At 41.4% G+C, this 16,383-nt stretch overlaps 1 protein-coding gene across 2 annotated transcripts; it reads left to right on the top strand.

Annotated features, from left to right (window-relative positions):
- Window positions 1-1,842: 1,842 nt before the first annotated feature.
- LOC109903599 (zinc transporter Slc39a7-like) lies at window positions 1,843-13,165 on the top strand. Of its 2 annotated transcripts, XM_020500398.2 has the most exons (9): window positions 1,843-1,971; window positions 2,582-2,682; window positions 2,746-3,024; window positions 3,773-3,941; window positions 4,275-4,355; window positions 5,781-5,903; window positions 8,477-8,590; window positions 10,775-10,971; window positions 11,221-13,165. In XM_020500398.2, exons 2-9 carry the CDS (start codon window positions 2,587-2,589, stop codon window positions 11,473-11,475), a joined length of 1,314 nt encoding a protein of 437 aa, XP_020355987.1. In that variant the 5' UTR covers window positions 1,843-1,971; window positions 2,582-2,586; the 3' UTR covers window positions 11,476-13,165. The 2 variants fall into 2 exon arrangements, with proteins under 2 accessions (XP_020355987.1, XP_020355986.1); XM_020500397.2 differs by having other exon boundaries at window positions 2,582-3,024.
- Window positions 13,166-16,383: the final 3,218 nt, after the last annotated feature.

Genomic DNA, 16,383 nt, shown 5'->3' with positions numbered 1-16,383 from the left:
CCAGAGTCTCTGGTGACATAGCTGGCGCTGCAGTACAGTGTCCTTAACCACTGCGCCACCCGGGAGGCCAGAATCTCTATGTTATCCAAGGGTTTTGCAAATGTAACATCAGTAGGGTAGAGAGATGAAAAAGGGGGGAAGAGGTATTTATGACTGTCATAAACCTAGCCCCAGGCCAATGTCATGACAATTTGAATATTATTATTATATGTAGAAGAAAGCGATGGATTAGAAGAAGCCTACATAACCAACCCATAAAGTAAAATGTTACATCCATATACGGCCAGCTATGTAACCTTTAACATTGATTTACCCTGCAATAGATGTCGTTCAATTGGTGACGTACATGTTGTCTTCTTCTAATGCCTCTTAAGGGGGAAGAAATCTAAAAGTAACAGAGTGTGATCAGATTACGTTACTCAGTTTGGTTAATCCAGAAGTTACGTTACTGATTACAATTTTGGACAAGTAACTAGTAAATGTAACAGATTACATTTAGAAAGTGACCTACCCATCCCTGATTAAGAAGAACCAGTTCTTTCCCTTCAGGCTAACAGGAAACCGTTGGTCTCACTTGTCAGCTCTTGGCTGTGTCCCAAGAACATAATGGGAAATACTTCTCATGCTACACACACAAAACAGTTACAACAGGCCTATACTAATGCACGCACAATTCCATCTCATATGATCTAGTTTCTTTAACAATCTCAACCTTAGGCACCAAATCCACTGGCTCCAGGTCATCTACAAGTCTCTGCTAGGTAATGCCCCGCCTTATCTCAGCTCACTGGTCACCATAGCAGCACCCACCCGTAGCACGCGCTCCAGCAGGTATATCTCACTGGTCACCCCCAAAGCCAATTCTTCCTTCGGCCACCTCTCCTTCCAGTTCTCTGCTGCCAATGACTGGAACGAACTGAAAACATCACTAAAGCTGGAGACTCTTACCTCTTACTAGCTTTAAGCACCAGCTGTCAGAGCAGCTCACAGATCACTGCACCTGTACATAGCTCATCTGTAAATAGCCGTTCCAATCTACCTCATCCCCATAGTGTATTTATTTATTTATCTTGCTCCTTTGCATCCCAGTATCTCTACTTGCACATTCATCTTCTGCACATTCTACCATTCCAGTGTTTAATTGCTATATTGTACTTACTTCGCCACCACTGCCTATTTATTGCCTTACTTCTCTTATCCTACCTCATTTGCACATGCTGTGTATAGATTTTTCTACTGTATTATTGATTGTATGTTTGTTTATTCCATGTGTAACTCTGTTGTTGTATGTGTCGAACTGCTTTGCTTTATCTTGGCCAGGTCGCAGTTGCAAATGAGAAAGTGTTCTAAACTAGTCTACCTGGTTAAATAAAGATGAAATAAAAAATAATATAAATAAAAAATATTTATTTGATTTGATTTATTTCACCTTTATTTTACCAGGTAGGCAAGTTGAGAACAAGTTCTCATTTACAATTGCGACCTGGCCAAGATAAAGCAAAGCAGTTCGACAGATACAACGACACAGAGTTACACATGGAGTAAAACAAACATACAGTCAATAATACAGTATAAACAGGTCTATATACAATGTGAGCTAAATATCATGAATCCTAACTTTATATGAGAAGGGAGAGACTCTTCATCAAATAACAGAAGCATGGAGTAAGTTAATTTATTAACTCCATCCAATATACGGGTCAGTCAATGTGCACCAATGGTAAACGGCCTGAGTTGGACGCCTTCTTCTATCCACCCTTTTTGAGTCCGGATGAGAGATTACAAAAACATAAATCTCGCGATATTATGACAGGTACTCTTTATTTACACCAGCGACTGAAATCACGCGAGGTTTCTAATGATTTGACTAAATGCCACGTCTGAGAATGAATAGACACCTTTGAGACCCTTTGCTCTGTTTGGAAGAATTTGTTTGATTAACGATCATCGCTGCATAATTACAGCAGACACGTGAGTGTGTGGCAATTCGCTTATACTGCAACATTGTTGTCATCACCGCAAACGTTAGCCAACCGTTGTTTTCTATTGTACTTAATTTAGCTAATTATCCCGACAACACGTTGCATGCAAGATAAACTGCGACATCTGCATTCCTTTAATCGCATTCACATCCATCTTTGTCGATGTGGCTAGCTGCTAGCCAGACAGTTAGTGGCTAACGTTAGATAACTTGCTAGGTACAACAACAATCGCATCTCTTTCAATCCATCACTTTAAGGGCATCTAGCTACGTTAGCTACTCAGCAAGGCTACTTCCCCATTTAGGACCCTTCCCCTCTTCCTGAGTCAGTCTTATACGAGGAGTCAATGGAAAAGTGTAACGTTAGGCCTATTGCCTTAGCAGAAGGCCATCATGGGAATGCTGTTAGGTGTAACGTTAGCAGATGGGATGTCAATGGAATGTTTGATAATGTGTTATATGGTAACTAGCTAGCGTAACCCATCCACTGTAACTTCCCACAATCATGATTAAATTAAGCTGTTGATATATGAAACTAGTGTTGCTGTACTAAGGCAGGCAACTGTAACCATAGATGTTCCCTTTGTGTGTCTGTTCTAGGTGAGATGATGGCCCATGGACGTCTGCTAGCGTTAACACTGTTCTCGGGAGCAGTGCTGTTGCTAGCCGCCCAGCTAACTGTTGCTCATAGCCACTCTCATGACCACCATGGGCATGCACACGACCACCATGGGCATGCACACGACCACCATGGGCATGCACACGACCACCATGGGCATGCACACGACCACCATGGGCATGCACACTCACACGGGGGCGGTGGTTCCGATGGTCACTCCCATGGCAGTCAGAAACTGCACCAGGGGGCGAGCAAGTGGAGTGCTGAGGCCAACCTGCCCCCAGCGGAGGAGTCTCACCACGGTCACGCACATGACCATGGACATAAGCATGAGGAGAGTGGACACGGGCACACCCACGGAGGAGAGAGGGTGATAAGGGAGGCAGAAGGAGAGAAGAGGGACATAGTGGAGCTCTGGATGCAGGTATTGTCAGTGGAGACCTTGGAGCCATTCATGAAGGGACATGAATGTGTTATTGTGGATATTTGAAACATGATTTTTGTCCAGGTCCCGTGCTACATTTAGATGTCCATTAGTGGTCAAGGCCTACCTTATATCAAATCATATGCAAAATGTCACGTCTTTGTCAGTCGGTATCCCTCCTGTTCATTCAAACAACCTCTTGACTTTCCTACTGAGTCCCAGTGCAAACGCAGGCTGCCTATTACTTTTCTACAAAAACATTTCCCTTTGCCAGTGAGTCTGTTGCTAAGTTTTGTCTAGAGTTCTATTGACTCATTTGGTTTTGACAACTGGACCAGACAACCTCACTGCAGTGTACTGGCAATAACTTTCTTGTAGATTTTCACTGCAGTCGAAATGCGTCTCTGTTATAAAGTTAACATTTTTATTTGCCCTGTTCAAAAGGATTAGGTTTGTTAGACACTATTTTACCATTATTTAAATGTCCTGGTCAGCACGACTCAACAGGTCAACTATTTAGGTACGGTCAATTGAATTGGACCTGAATTGGAATGTATTTATTTGGCATTCAATTATTGAATGGGTTGGAATGTAAGTACTTTTGTAGACAGGCCTTTCCTTATTTTATGAAGTCGATTACATTGGTTTGATACCCTTGGAACTCAAAACAGCCACAAGCACGCCTGCTCACACACTTTTAAAATGGCCTCTTATGACCTCTGTTTTTCTCTCCTATTCTTACCATTAGGCCATCGGTGCCACCCTGCTGATCAGTGCTGCTCCCTTCTTCATCCTCTTCCTGATCCCAGTCGAGTCCAATACAGACCAGCACAAGAACCTCCTGAAGGTGCTGCTGAGCTTTGCCTCTGGTGGCCTGCTGGGAGATGCCTTCCTACACCTCATCCCTCACGCCCTGGGTTAGTGTCAGTATCACACAACTACTTGAAGTGAAGGGAGGGCCATTCCACACCTTTTCCCCTAAACTATTGTTGTTACGGTAGATTTCTTAATTAAGTGAAAACAATTGATTGCCTAACTAGTTTATTGAATATTTTTGGTATTGATGGAATTAATATTTTTAGGTATGATTCTGGGATTTAATCTTTACACAGAATAATCAGTGAAGGAAATGCAACCTCTAAACTGAGCCAAAAAATAAAAAATTATTGGTTTGTAGTTAAAAGGATGTTGTCATGCCAGTCTGATATCCATTGTAAATCTTTCTTATTATCTCTCACTTGTTTACACAGTGCCTCACTCTCACCATGGAGACGAGGGACACGGCCACTCGCATGACAGTGAAGAATCACAGGATCATGGCCACTCGCATGGTATATCTACATTTACGAACACCATCATATTATCCAGCTGATCCATTACATTTTTTATTTGATTAAACCTTTTATTTAACCAGGAAAAGCCCATTGAGACCCAGAGTCTCTTTTTCAAGGGAGACCTGGCCAAGAAGGCAGCAACCATCAATACATTACAGAATTAAAAAATACAACTACACGATCCAGCCTAAAAAAAGCATGTACACTCCCCCATAACAGTCTCTCATCAATATTTTCAATTCATTCAGTGGCACTAACATATCTAGATGAAGCATGGATTGTAGACTATTCCATGTGTCTGGTGCAGAAGAAGAGAAGGCAGTCTTGCCTAATACTGTGAAATCCTGGGGAATTTTAAGTAGCAACCATCTAGCAGACCGGGTATGATAACTGCTGGTGGTGAAGGAGAACAGACTACAGTGTTAAAGAGGGAGTTTACCCAAAAGGGTTTTGTAGATGAACACATACAAATGTAGCTTTCTGCACATATGAAGTGTGGTCCAAGGTGCTATGGTGGGTGAGTGACTTGGCTTTGTAATAAACCTCAAGGATGCATGATAAATGCATCAGCACCATTGTCAATAAAACGAGCTGAGTCTTTCGATAGTTTTAGATGTTGGAAGTATGCCATCAAGTGTAGGTCAAGTTGTGTTTGAGAGTGGTAGAAATGCAATTGCAGAGAGAGACCAAGTGCCTGGTGGTATTGACATGATGGTTTCATCAGAGCGTTTGCAAGTTGTAGGGCGTAAGGCGAAGAGGATTCACTCACCCATTGATCATTCAGACTATTAAATCCAGGATGGCATTGAGTAAAGAGCAGGCACAGTAACATATACATAATGCCAGTTTTTAGAGGTATTTCAGGACTGGTGTGCAACGACCAGTAGGCGTTGTGTAGAACAACACATTTTTTTCCCACAGTGCATCAGGTTTTCCAGTCCAGTAACCGCTTCTCCGCTCCAAGCCCTCAGTGTGCGCCTGCGCTCGTGTAGCAGGCCTTGCGCGCAGACAAGACGCTCCTTACTTGGCGAGCTCCACCTCCAGAAAGGTGTAGGCTACAGTTTACGAGCGGCCCGAGGCAGGAAAAAAAGGGCCTTCTCAAATCAGAAATCTTTGTACATTTTGTGAAATAGATACTGAGTTATATACAGTATCCACCTTCACATCAAAAGTGTTTGCTTCTCTAAACAGGTTCAGGCTAATTAAAACATAACTCTTATCTCTGATCTCAAGGACCACACATACAAACGGACAGACTGACTTGCTACCTTCTTGGATTGTGCAGAATGTCAATCACCAATGGTCACATACCAGTATTTTCCATGCTTTAAGAAATCTCTTCTACTCTTTTTTTTGGTGGGGGGTCTGCCCCCATTTTGGCAAACAGCATGTCCCTGACGGTGCTCCTTGTCATACCTGTAGGTGCCGCCCATGGTCACATGATGTCAGTAGGGCTGTGGGTCCTCGGAGGAATTGTGGCCTTCCTGGTGGTGGAAAAATTTGTTCGCTTCCTGAAGGAAGGAAATGGACATGGACACACTCACGGTAGGTAATCAATTTTAATTGGAGTTTGTAGCACAGGGGGAGAACAAAAGGCCAATTTGAATTGATGCATGTGCTCCTGCTATATCAATTCAACATGAGCTTTTTTTTACTATAACTCTCATGCCTTGAAATGATCTCTCTGTGTGTAATGCATTTCTTTCCTCCTGTTGACCACTTAGTGCATTCGGAAGTATTCAGACCCCTTGACTCTTTCCACATTTTGTTACGTTACAGCCTAATTCTAAAATGGATTACATTGTTTTTTACCCCATCAATCTAGACAATACCCCATAATGATAAAAAAAAAAAAACGGAAATATCACATTTGTAACGGTCTGAGTGTAGTGGGTGAGGAGTCAGGCGCAGGAAGCAGAGAGTTCAGGGGAGTGCTATTTTAATGCACTGAGAACGCTGAACATAAGCCAACCCTCACAAAAACACAGGGCGTACTGAACAAACAAATGCCCCAAACAGGGGGACTTAAACTGTCCAGGGAAAACCCACAAAATGGGAAAAATCAAAACCCATAGACGTGCACACAAGTACACCAAACAGACGATCACAATAATTAATCCCGCACAAGGAACCCTGCGGGCCGGCTGACTAATAAAGCCTTACTACCTAACTCAAAACAGGTGCACACAATCAACACATAAGGAGGGGGAGGAAATAATCAGTAGCAGCTAGTAGGCCGGCGACGAGCGCCACCCGAACGGGAAGGGGAGTGTCCTTCGGTCGGAGTCGTGACAACATTTACATAAATATCCAGACCATTTACTTTGTTGAAGCACCTTTGGAAGCGATTACAGCGTCAAGTCTTTTTGGGTAATGCTACACCTGTATTTGGGGAGTTTCTCCCATTCTCTGTAGATTCTCTCAAGCTCTGTCAGGTTGGATGGGGAGTGTCGCTGCACAGTTATTTTCATGTCTCGCCAGAGATGTTCGATCGGGTTCAAGTCTGGGCTCTGGCTGGGCCACTCAAGGGCATTCAGAGATTTGTCCCTAAGCCACTCCTGCATTGCCTTGGCTGTGTGTTTAGGGTCGTTGTCCTGTTGGAAGGGGAATTTTAGTCTGAGGACCTGAGCGCTCTGGAGCAGGTTTTCATCAAGGAACTTTGCCCCCTTCATCTTTCCCTCGATCCTGCCTAGTCTCCCAGTCCCTGCCGCTGAAAAACATCCCCACAGCATGATGCTGCCACCCATGCTTCACCGTAGGGATGGTGCCAGGTTTCCTCCAGACATGATGCTTGATATTCAGGGCAAAGAGTTTAATCTTGATTTCATCAGACCAGAGAGTCTTATTTCTCATGGTCAGAGTCTTTTAAGTGCCTTTTGGTATACTCCAAGCGGGCTGTCATGTGCCTTTTACTGAGGAGAGGCTTCCGTCTTGCTATTATACAATTAAAGGCCTGATTGGTGGAGTGCTGCAGAGATGGTTGTCCTTCTGGAAGGTTCTCCCACCTCCAGAGGAACTCTGGAGCTCTGTCATTGACCATCGGGTTCTTGGTCACCTCCCTGACCTAGGCCCTTCTCCCCCTATTGCTCAGTTTGGCCGGGCGGCCAGCTCTAGGAAGAGTCTTGGTGGTTCTAGACTTCTTCCAACGATGGAGGCCACGGTGTTCTTGGGGGACCTTCGATGCTGCACATATATTTTTTTTTTGAACACTTCCCCAGATCTTTGCCTCGACGCAATCCTGTCTCTGAGCTCTACGGACAATTCCTTTGACCTCATGGCTTGGTTTTTGCTCTGACATGGACTGTCAACTGTGGGATCTTACATAGACAGGTGTGTGCCTTTCCAAATCATGTCCAATCAATTTAATTTACCACAGATGGACTCCAATCAAGTTTTAGAAACATGTCAAGGATGATCAATGGAAACAGGATGCACCTGAGCTCAATTTAGTCTCATAGGAAAGGGTCTGAATACTTATGTAAATAAGGTATTTAAAGAAATATATAATACATTTGCAAAAAATGTCTAAACCTCTATTCACTTTGTCATTATGGTGTGTTGTGTGTAGATTGATGAGGATAAAATATAATCAATTTTAGAATAAGTCTAACGTAACAAAATGTGGGGAAAAGTCAAGGGGTCTGAATACTTTCTGAAATAACTGGATGCATTGCATGTCTATTGTTATGGAAAAAGTTAGGTAGTTAAATGAACATTTCAGTCATTTAACAGATGCTCTTATCCAGAGTGACTTACAGGACCAATTAGGGATAAGTGCCTTGCACAAGGGCATGTCGACAGATTTTTCATCTTGTCTGGTTACAGACCACTTAGCTAGACCTAGGACCCCTAGACCTAGCTAATGTAGCCACATCTTTAGGCTAGCAGCTAGTTGGTTTTGTAACATGACCTCTGGGTCCATTTTGAAGTCTGAACATTGATTCATTGAGATTTCCCTCTTGCTGAGAGCTACTGTATGGTCAGGGGATTAGATGCTGCTCTTCTAAGCCGTCTTGGTAAATAGGAATTTGTTCTTAACTGACTTGCCTAGTTAAATAAAGGGGGATGGTCAGTACACCAAAGAGTTATGCACGTGTATTTTTTTTGTCTTTTTTCAGCTGCTCCAAAGGCAAAGGAGAGTGACGGGGAGGAAGAAAATAAGGAGGGTGAGAAAGATGGAAAAGAAAGCAAAGATGAGAAGACTCCAAAAGGAGTGGAGGAGAAAACTACAGGTAAGAAGAGTTGACTAATTGCCACTTAATTTCTTAGTGGGCAGTTTGCCTTTACTGAAATTGCTTCTTTTTTTTATATCAAAACCAATTTTGCTCAAAGAGAATATTCACTTTGACAGCATTTAATTTACCAGCCTCAAATCAATCCTGTTTCTCTGTTATTGCGTTTAACTGTTGCGATTATTGTCCATTCTCCCTTCTCAATATTAAGCAGGGAAACCACATTTTGGTGATTTCTGGTACATCAAAATAAATCAAACACAGCATGTTTTTGGACTCATTCAGCAGTTTTTACCAGATTAAGTACAATACCATTTGAAATTAATATAGAAAGTTACATTTTATATTCCTAAAACATACGTTTCCGGTGGCAAATCATTTTGAGAAATAGCCCCTTGTCAAAACAGTTTTAATGTGTCCAAATCAATAACCAATATGTAGAATCAGTTCCTGATGTATTGCAAACAAAAAATGTACTATCTACACACATGTGCAAGAATGGTAATCAGATTACTTGTCTTTTTTTTATAGGACACCTTATAAACTGCACACACACCAAATTGATAGATCACTCATAATGATTAGGGGGCAAAGCAAGTTGTATGTGCTGTTGAAAACTACCACAGCTCAATAACCACATTGAAACTGGGGGGGGGGGGGTGTTCCCCAATGCTGAAAGGGGGGCCCCGAGTGAACGTTTGGGAACCCCTGGGTTAGAGCTACATTTAGAAGTGTTGCATTTTGATTCAAGTCGGTTGCCGACGTGGTAAGTGTAACACCAGTTTGTTTTGTTAATCACCTCCATCAATATCAAGTTGGAATATATACAATCTAGGTGTATGCGCTGTTTAAACTAACACGGTTCAAAATCATCTAAATTCTAGAATATCGTCTGGAGATTCTGGGAGGCTGCTGAAACGGGGCAGAAACGAATCAGTTATTTAACTTCAACGAATTGTGACCCCTGGCATAGGATGTCATCACTGACAAGGGTTGGCTGTTGTTTAGATGATTAGTTTGGGTCTCAAATCAGTGTATTGGTGTGCGGCCATTAACTTTTATACAGAGAGCCACAAAATGTTCTGGGCCATTTGAGCTTTAAAATTAGAAGGCTGTTCTAAGTCCTGCGACTGACAGGCGCATATCATAAAATCAATGGTGCCAAATCTGTCCTCTTGATACTACCCATCCCGGGTCCGGGAGCGTAATCAACTGACACTAATTAGCATAACGCAACGGACATAAATATTACTAGAAAATATTCCTATTCATGAAATCACAAGTGAAATATATTGAAACACAGCTTAGCCTTTTGTTAATCACCCTGTCATCTCAGATTTTGAAAATATGCTTTATAGCCAAAGCAAGACAAGCATTTGTGTAAGTTTATCGATAGCCTAGCATATTCCAAATTCACTCCACAATATCGACAGAAACATGGCAAACGTTGTTTATAATCAATCCTCAAGGTGTTTTTCAAATATCTATTCGATAATATATCAACCGGGACTGGTGGCTTCTTAGTAGGAAAGAGAGAAACAATGACCGCATTTGTCCTTTATGCACAAAACACTCAGACTTCAGCTGACCACTGACGCAATGTTGACATTCAGGCTAATTTTTCTAAATAAAAGCCTGAAAATATGAGTTCTGTTATACTCACAGACAATATTTTTACAGTTTTGGAAACTTTAGTGTTTTCTATCCTAAGCTGTCAATTATATGCATATTCTAGCATCTTGTCCTGACAAAATAGCCCGTTTACTTTGGGGAAGTTATTTTTCCAAAAATGAAAATAGTGCCCCCTAGATTCAAGAGGTTAAAGCAATCCAGTTGTGATGACTGTAAATTTGGATATAACCTATCTGAAGAAAAAAGGATGTATATAATTCCACTATATTGTATGTGGGGAAAATGCAAGCTTGCGTAAGGTAGTAGTAACATGTTTTGTCCACCATAGGGAAATTAGCATAATATAACATGAAAAATATGTCAAAGTAATTCAATATTTTAATATATGATAGTAAATGTAGTACACTCACATTTTTACAACAATTACATCTATTTATTTGTGCTTTAACCATGGAGGGAGTTAACAAATGCTCCTAAGCACAATTTAACCAGGCGCTCTAGACTAGAGTCCATAGGTTCTGTGCTGAACGTTTGACGTCCCTATCAATATAGATATCAAGGTATCGGGCTACCTGAACCTGGCTGCTGACTTCACACACAATTTCACTGACGGGTTGGCCATCGGGGCATCGTTCCTGGTGGGCCCAGCAGTAGGCACAGTCACCACTCTTACCATCCTGCTGCACGAGGTGCCCCACGAGATTGGCGACTTTGCCATCCTGGTCCAGTCTGGCTGCACCAAGAAGAAGGTAATGCACAAGCTTCAACTTTTCATAACAATTGATGTTACACATACTCATGTCGGACAGGAAACGGAAATGTGCTCGACTGTGTACTGAAACCTGCTCGGTACCAGTTGTCTGTCATGACTACAACACAAAGCCTATTCACACATAGTGGCAGCCGTAAGACTTGTGTGTCTTTTCTGTTTGAACAACCTGCATCAGAAAGTCTCTGTAGGTAGAGATGTCCATTGACAACTTCATCTTTTCCATCAGGCTATGTGTCTACAGCTCCTGACAGCCTTGGGGGCTCTTGCCGGCACAGCCTGCTCCCTATTGGCTGAGGGGGTGGGCGCGGCCGCCACAGCCTGGATCTTGCCATTCACTGCAGGTGGCTTTGTGTACATCGCCACGGTGACGGTCCTGCCTGAGCTGCTGGTTGGGCGCTCTAGTCTGGGCCAATCGGTGATGGAGATCCTGGCGATGCTGGTTGGAATTTACATGATGGTGCTAATCGCAGAGTACGAGTGAGAGATTGAGTCGTCAATAAGAGAGGGTGGTAGCGCTTAAGGAGATGGAGGTATTTGGAGAGGGGAGGAGGAGAGACTGGACCAGAGAGATGGATTTATATCATTGTTGTGATTGGAAGGAAAGACTGATGAAGTTTAAAGGAGAGCGGGAGAGAGGTGAGAAGAGACCGACAAAGAGCTTTCACAGGACTGGACTATTTGTTCCAAAGAGGACCTGAATAGGGAGTTGCATTTCAACACCAACCAACTGGAGGATTATGACTAACAAGTTCTGAACTGTACAAAGTCCTCATCAGCAGGACTGTCCCCGTGTCGAAGTCCGATAGGTCATCAAACCGAGACTTAGAAAAGCAAGGCAGATGACTCGGAGTTGTAGTCCATTATAATTGCACAGTTCATTCCCTTTCTAGTCACAAAATGGCAACCCAAAACCATGTACTTTTAAGTTGCCGTTTAACCATTGAATCTGTCCATTTGGTTAACTAAAAATCAAGAATGGCCTCTACACACAAATATTTGTAATGTTTATTTTACCTTTAATTGTACTGGCAGAGATCACAGATTGAACACAATAGAACTAGACAGTTAAGCGATTAGGGCATTTTCCAAGATTTTTTAGGATCAGAGTATATTAGTATATAACTGGAACATTCCAATTAAATGAAAAGAGCACTACAGTGTAACGTATAGTCCATTTAACCAGGTCCCCAAATAGCAGCCATCTTGGATACTTGACATCGATGAGGGCAGAAGTGTCCTGAAATGTCATCTGTTTCCTGAATAGGACTTATTGGGAAAGATTAAGCTGTTTTAGATGTCTACGTTACACAGCAGTTACTGACCATTTAGCTAGGGAGATATACTTGTTAAAAGGTTTTCATACCTTTTATATTGTGGAAGTACAGTAATATGTATTTAGGGTGGGCTATCCATGTGGAAACTTAACCGATTATCCAGAGTGACAGGATTCGGGGGAAGTAGACACTGTCCTTCAAAACCTAATTTCTTCAACCCAACTTCATTGTAATGTCTTGACCAAGTGATGTTTGCCCTTATTTTGAACAACTGAATGATGAACCCTCTTCCATTTTTGTTTAGTGTTTATAAGCCACTGCTGCAGCAAGTTTTGTTGAATTGTAACATTTATTCTTTTAGCGGATTCACACATTCTCTTGCGTACTGTACTCCAACCTGCACTGAGTGCGTTTGCTCTCCCTCCGCTCTTGACGAATACAGAAGGCCTTGTCTCATTAAGGCAATCAATGCTGTAGCTGTTATGCGTTTAGAAAGAACTCCCTCACCCTGGACCATTCTGTGTGTACACGACTGCATCTCTGGACTGATTCCATGCCCCTATCCACAGGACCTGGTTGACTTTCTTGTGGGTCTGAAACTGTATTGGCAATATTGTATAGTAAGCTGCTTTACCTAGGTATCTGTGATACGTATGTTTTCATCGATTGTATACCTTGCATCAAAAGTCTTATCGGATGCTTCAGGTAGTCAACATTTGCCTATAGATGGGTGCAATGGCTTGATTTGGAATCACACTATTTAATCAGAGGGACCAAGTAAAGGACTAATGTTAAAGTGGTGGGATGGGATATTTGTTAAGCGTGGGGGTGGAGACTGGTGGAATTTTTGTTACTTTGTTATCTTGACTTTTCATTAAACAATTTAAGATTCTCTCACAATGTTTCACACGATCTTTACTGGGTACCTGTTTCTCATTATGTAATTGATGCAAGAGAATATGAAAAATACAAGCAATCCAATTCTTGATTAGGCAGTAATCCAACCTAGGTCGCTGACAGGTGTATAAAATCGAGCACACTGCCATGCAATCTCCATAGACAAATATTGGCAGTAGAATGTCCTTACTGAAGAGCTCAGTGACTTTCAACATTGCACCGTCATAGGATGCCACCTTTTCCAACAAGTCAGTTCATCAAATTCCTGCCCCGCTAGAGCTTCCCCGGTCAACTGTAAGTGCTGTTATTGTGAAGTGGAAACGTCTAGGAGCAACAACGGGTTCAACCACGAAGTGTTAGGCCACACAAGCTCACAGAACGGGATCCCCGAGTGCTGAAGTGGGTAGCGTGTAAAAACATCGTCTCGGTTGCAACACTCACTACCGAGTTACAAGCTGCCTCTGGAAGCAACATCAGCACAATAACAGCTTAGCAGCCGCACACAGGCCTTAGTTCACCGTGTGCAATGTCAAGCGTTGGCTGGAGTAATGCTTGCCGCCATTGGACCCTGGAGCAGTGGAAACTTGTTCTCTGGAGTGATGAATCACACTTCACAATCTCGCAGTTGGACGGGTGGTCCTGGAGGTTTTTTCTAGGCCTGAAAATATTTCAAGTCAGGCCGATAACAGGTTACACTGAAGTTTCTAAACCATACCGAAACTTCTTTGGTACAGTGTTACCATAATATTTTCATTGAGGAAGTGTGATCATAATCATTAGGATGTTTTAGCGGTCTGCAGTAGACTGCCTAAATGGCCCCAGCCTTCAGATGTAAGCCAAACAGCGCTCTTGCACTTGATATGTGTTTTTAGGCTATGGATGAGAACGTGTCCTTTCCAAACATTTAGCTCAGTTGTATGCTGGCTTGCGATATTAACAGCAAGGGTAGCATTAAATAGGCACAATATTTTTTTGCTGATGCATTTGCCACTATTCAATTCATATGAACAAAACATAACAGTAATTTTGAAAAAACAGACCTGTTTGCGCCTCAGGGTTAGATTTTTAAAATTTAAAAGTTAAATTAATGTAAAAAAAAATCCATTAAGTAGACTAAAATAACGTAACTTTTTTTTCCAGCTTTCAATGTATTTTATTTTATTTTCGAAAGCATTTAATGTTAGGATTTCACTGTTTTGCACTGTTTTTGTCCTCACACCCAGACGTTTAACATTTGATGTATTACACTCTTGATAATTTGAAAATATTTAATGTCTAATATGTATATATGGCATGAATATGCATATTAGATGTGCATAAACCATTTTTTTTTTTTTTACACAATACAGTAACCTTTCTAAGTATTGTGTCATTACCACCACAACAAGCAAATTACACAAGGTTTTTTCAAAAGTTTGTACTTTGTTAACATGGATAAGAATAGTCACAGTGGAACACATGGATGTCATGGAAGGAGATTCAAATTTTGATGCTGTGAAATTATAGAAAAATCCAAGGTAAATATGGCTTGAGAAGATATTTTTTATTTTACGTCATTACCAAATAGGCTATAATTTCATCAAATGATGTTAGGTTTGTTATTGTTTTAACTATGTGCATTTAGGATACATTGTATGCTAGCTGTTCAACTGAAGTTCTCATGCTAGAATCCCTGCTATTTATGACCAAGTACTGTAAAAATGTAATTTCCACCACACGTCATTACCACCACATAATGAACTATGATGGTAAGGACAGGGTGTGGTGTTAATGACAAATATTAGTTTATATTTTTTTTAACTTACCTTTTTAATACCTGAAAAGACACAAATTACATGTATGATCATGGTCAGGTTGAAATTGAACACTTATTTGTTAAATAAGACCATTACATTTTGTATTATGTTAGGATGATTGAGGGATTTTGATGTCTATTTATGTGACTTACTATGGTTATTACTGACTTTAATTATATATGTTTCTATTAGATGCCCTCCAAATCAACCAAGGAGAGGTCAAGGACATATAAACAAGATCCTATAAGATACCTGGAGTATCTTAAGAAACAAAAAGATACCTCAAAACAAAAGTAAGTCAAATCAAATTTTATTTGTCACATACACATGGTTAGCAGATGTTAATGCGAGTGTAGCGAAATGCTTGTGCTTCTAGTTCCGACAATGCAGTAATAACCAACAAGTAATCTAACTAACAATTCCAAAACTACTGTCTTATACACAGTGTAAAGGGATAAAGAATATGTACATAAGGATATATGAATGAGTGATGGTACAGAGCAGCATAGGCAAGATACAGTAGATGGTATCGAGTACAGTATATACATATGAGATGAGTATGTAAACAAAGTGGCATAGTTAAAGTGGCTAGTGATACATTTTTATTTATTTTATTTTTATTTTACCTTTTATTTAACCAGGTAGGCAAGTTGAGAACAACTTGTTCTCATTTACAATTGCGACCTGGCCAAGATAAAGCAAAGCAGTTCGACAGATAAAACGACAGAGTTACACATGGAGTAAAAACAAACATACAGTCAATAATGCAGTATAAACAAGTCTATATACAATGTGAGCAAATGAGGTGAGAAGGGAGGTAAAGGCAAAAAAGGCCATGATGGCAAAGTAAATACAATATAGCAAGTAAAACACTGGAATGGTAGTTTTGCAATGGAAGAATGTGCAAAGTAGAAATAAAAATAATGGGGTGCAAAGGAGCAAAATAAATAAATACAAATTAAATACAGTTGGGAAAGAGGTAGTTGTTTGGGCTAAATTATAGGTGGGCTATGTACAGGTGCAGTAATCTGTGAGCTGCTCTGACAGTTGGTGCTTAAAGCTAGTGAGGGAGATAAGTGTTTCCAGTTTCAGAGATTTTTGTAGTTCGTTCCAGTCATTGGCAGCAGAGAACTGGAAGGAGAGGCGGCCAAAGAAAGAATTGGTTTTGGGGGTGACTAGAGAGATATACCTGCTGGAGCGTGTGCTACAGGTGGGAGATGCTATGGTGACCAGCGAGCTGAGATAAGGGGGGACTTTACCTAGCAGGGTCTTGTAGATGACATGGAGCCAGTGGGTTTGGCGACGAGTATGAAGCGAGGGCCAGCCAACGAGAGCGTACAGGTCGCAATGGTGGGTAGTATATGGGGCTTTGGTGATAAAACGGATTGCACTGTGATAGACTGCATCCAATTTGTTGAGTAG

Source organism: Oncorhynchus kisutch, linkage group LG14 (assembly GCF_002021735.2).
Source record: "Oncorhynchus kisutch isolate 150728-3 linkage group LG14, Okis_V2, whole genome shotgun sequence".
In the NCBI taxonomy this organism is placed as follows: Eukaryota; Metazoa; Chordata; class Actinopteri; order Salmoniformes; family Salmonidae; genus Oncorhynchus; species Oncorhynchus kisutch.
This window is presented reverse-complemented; position numbering and strand designations above follow the sequence as displayed.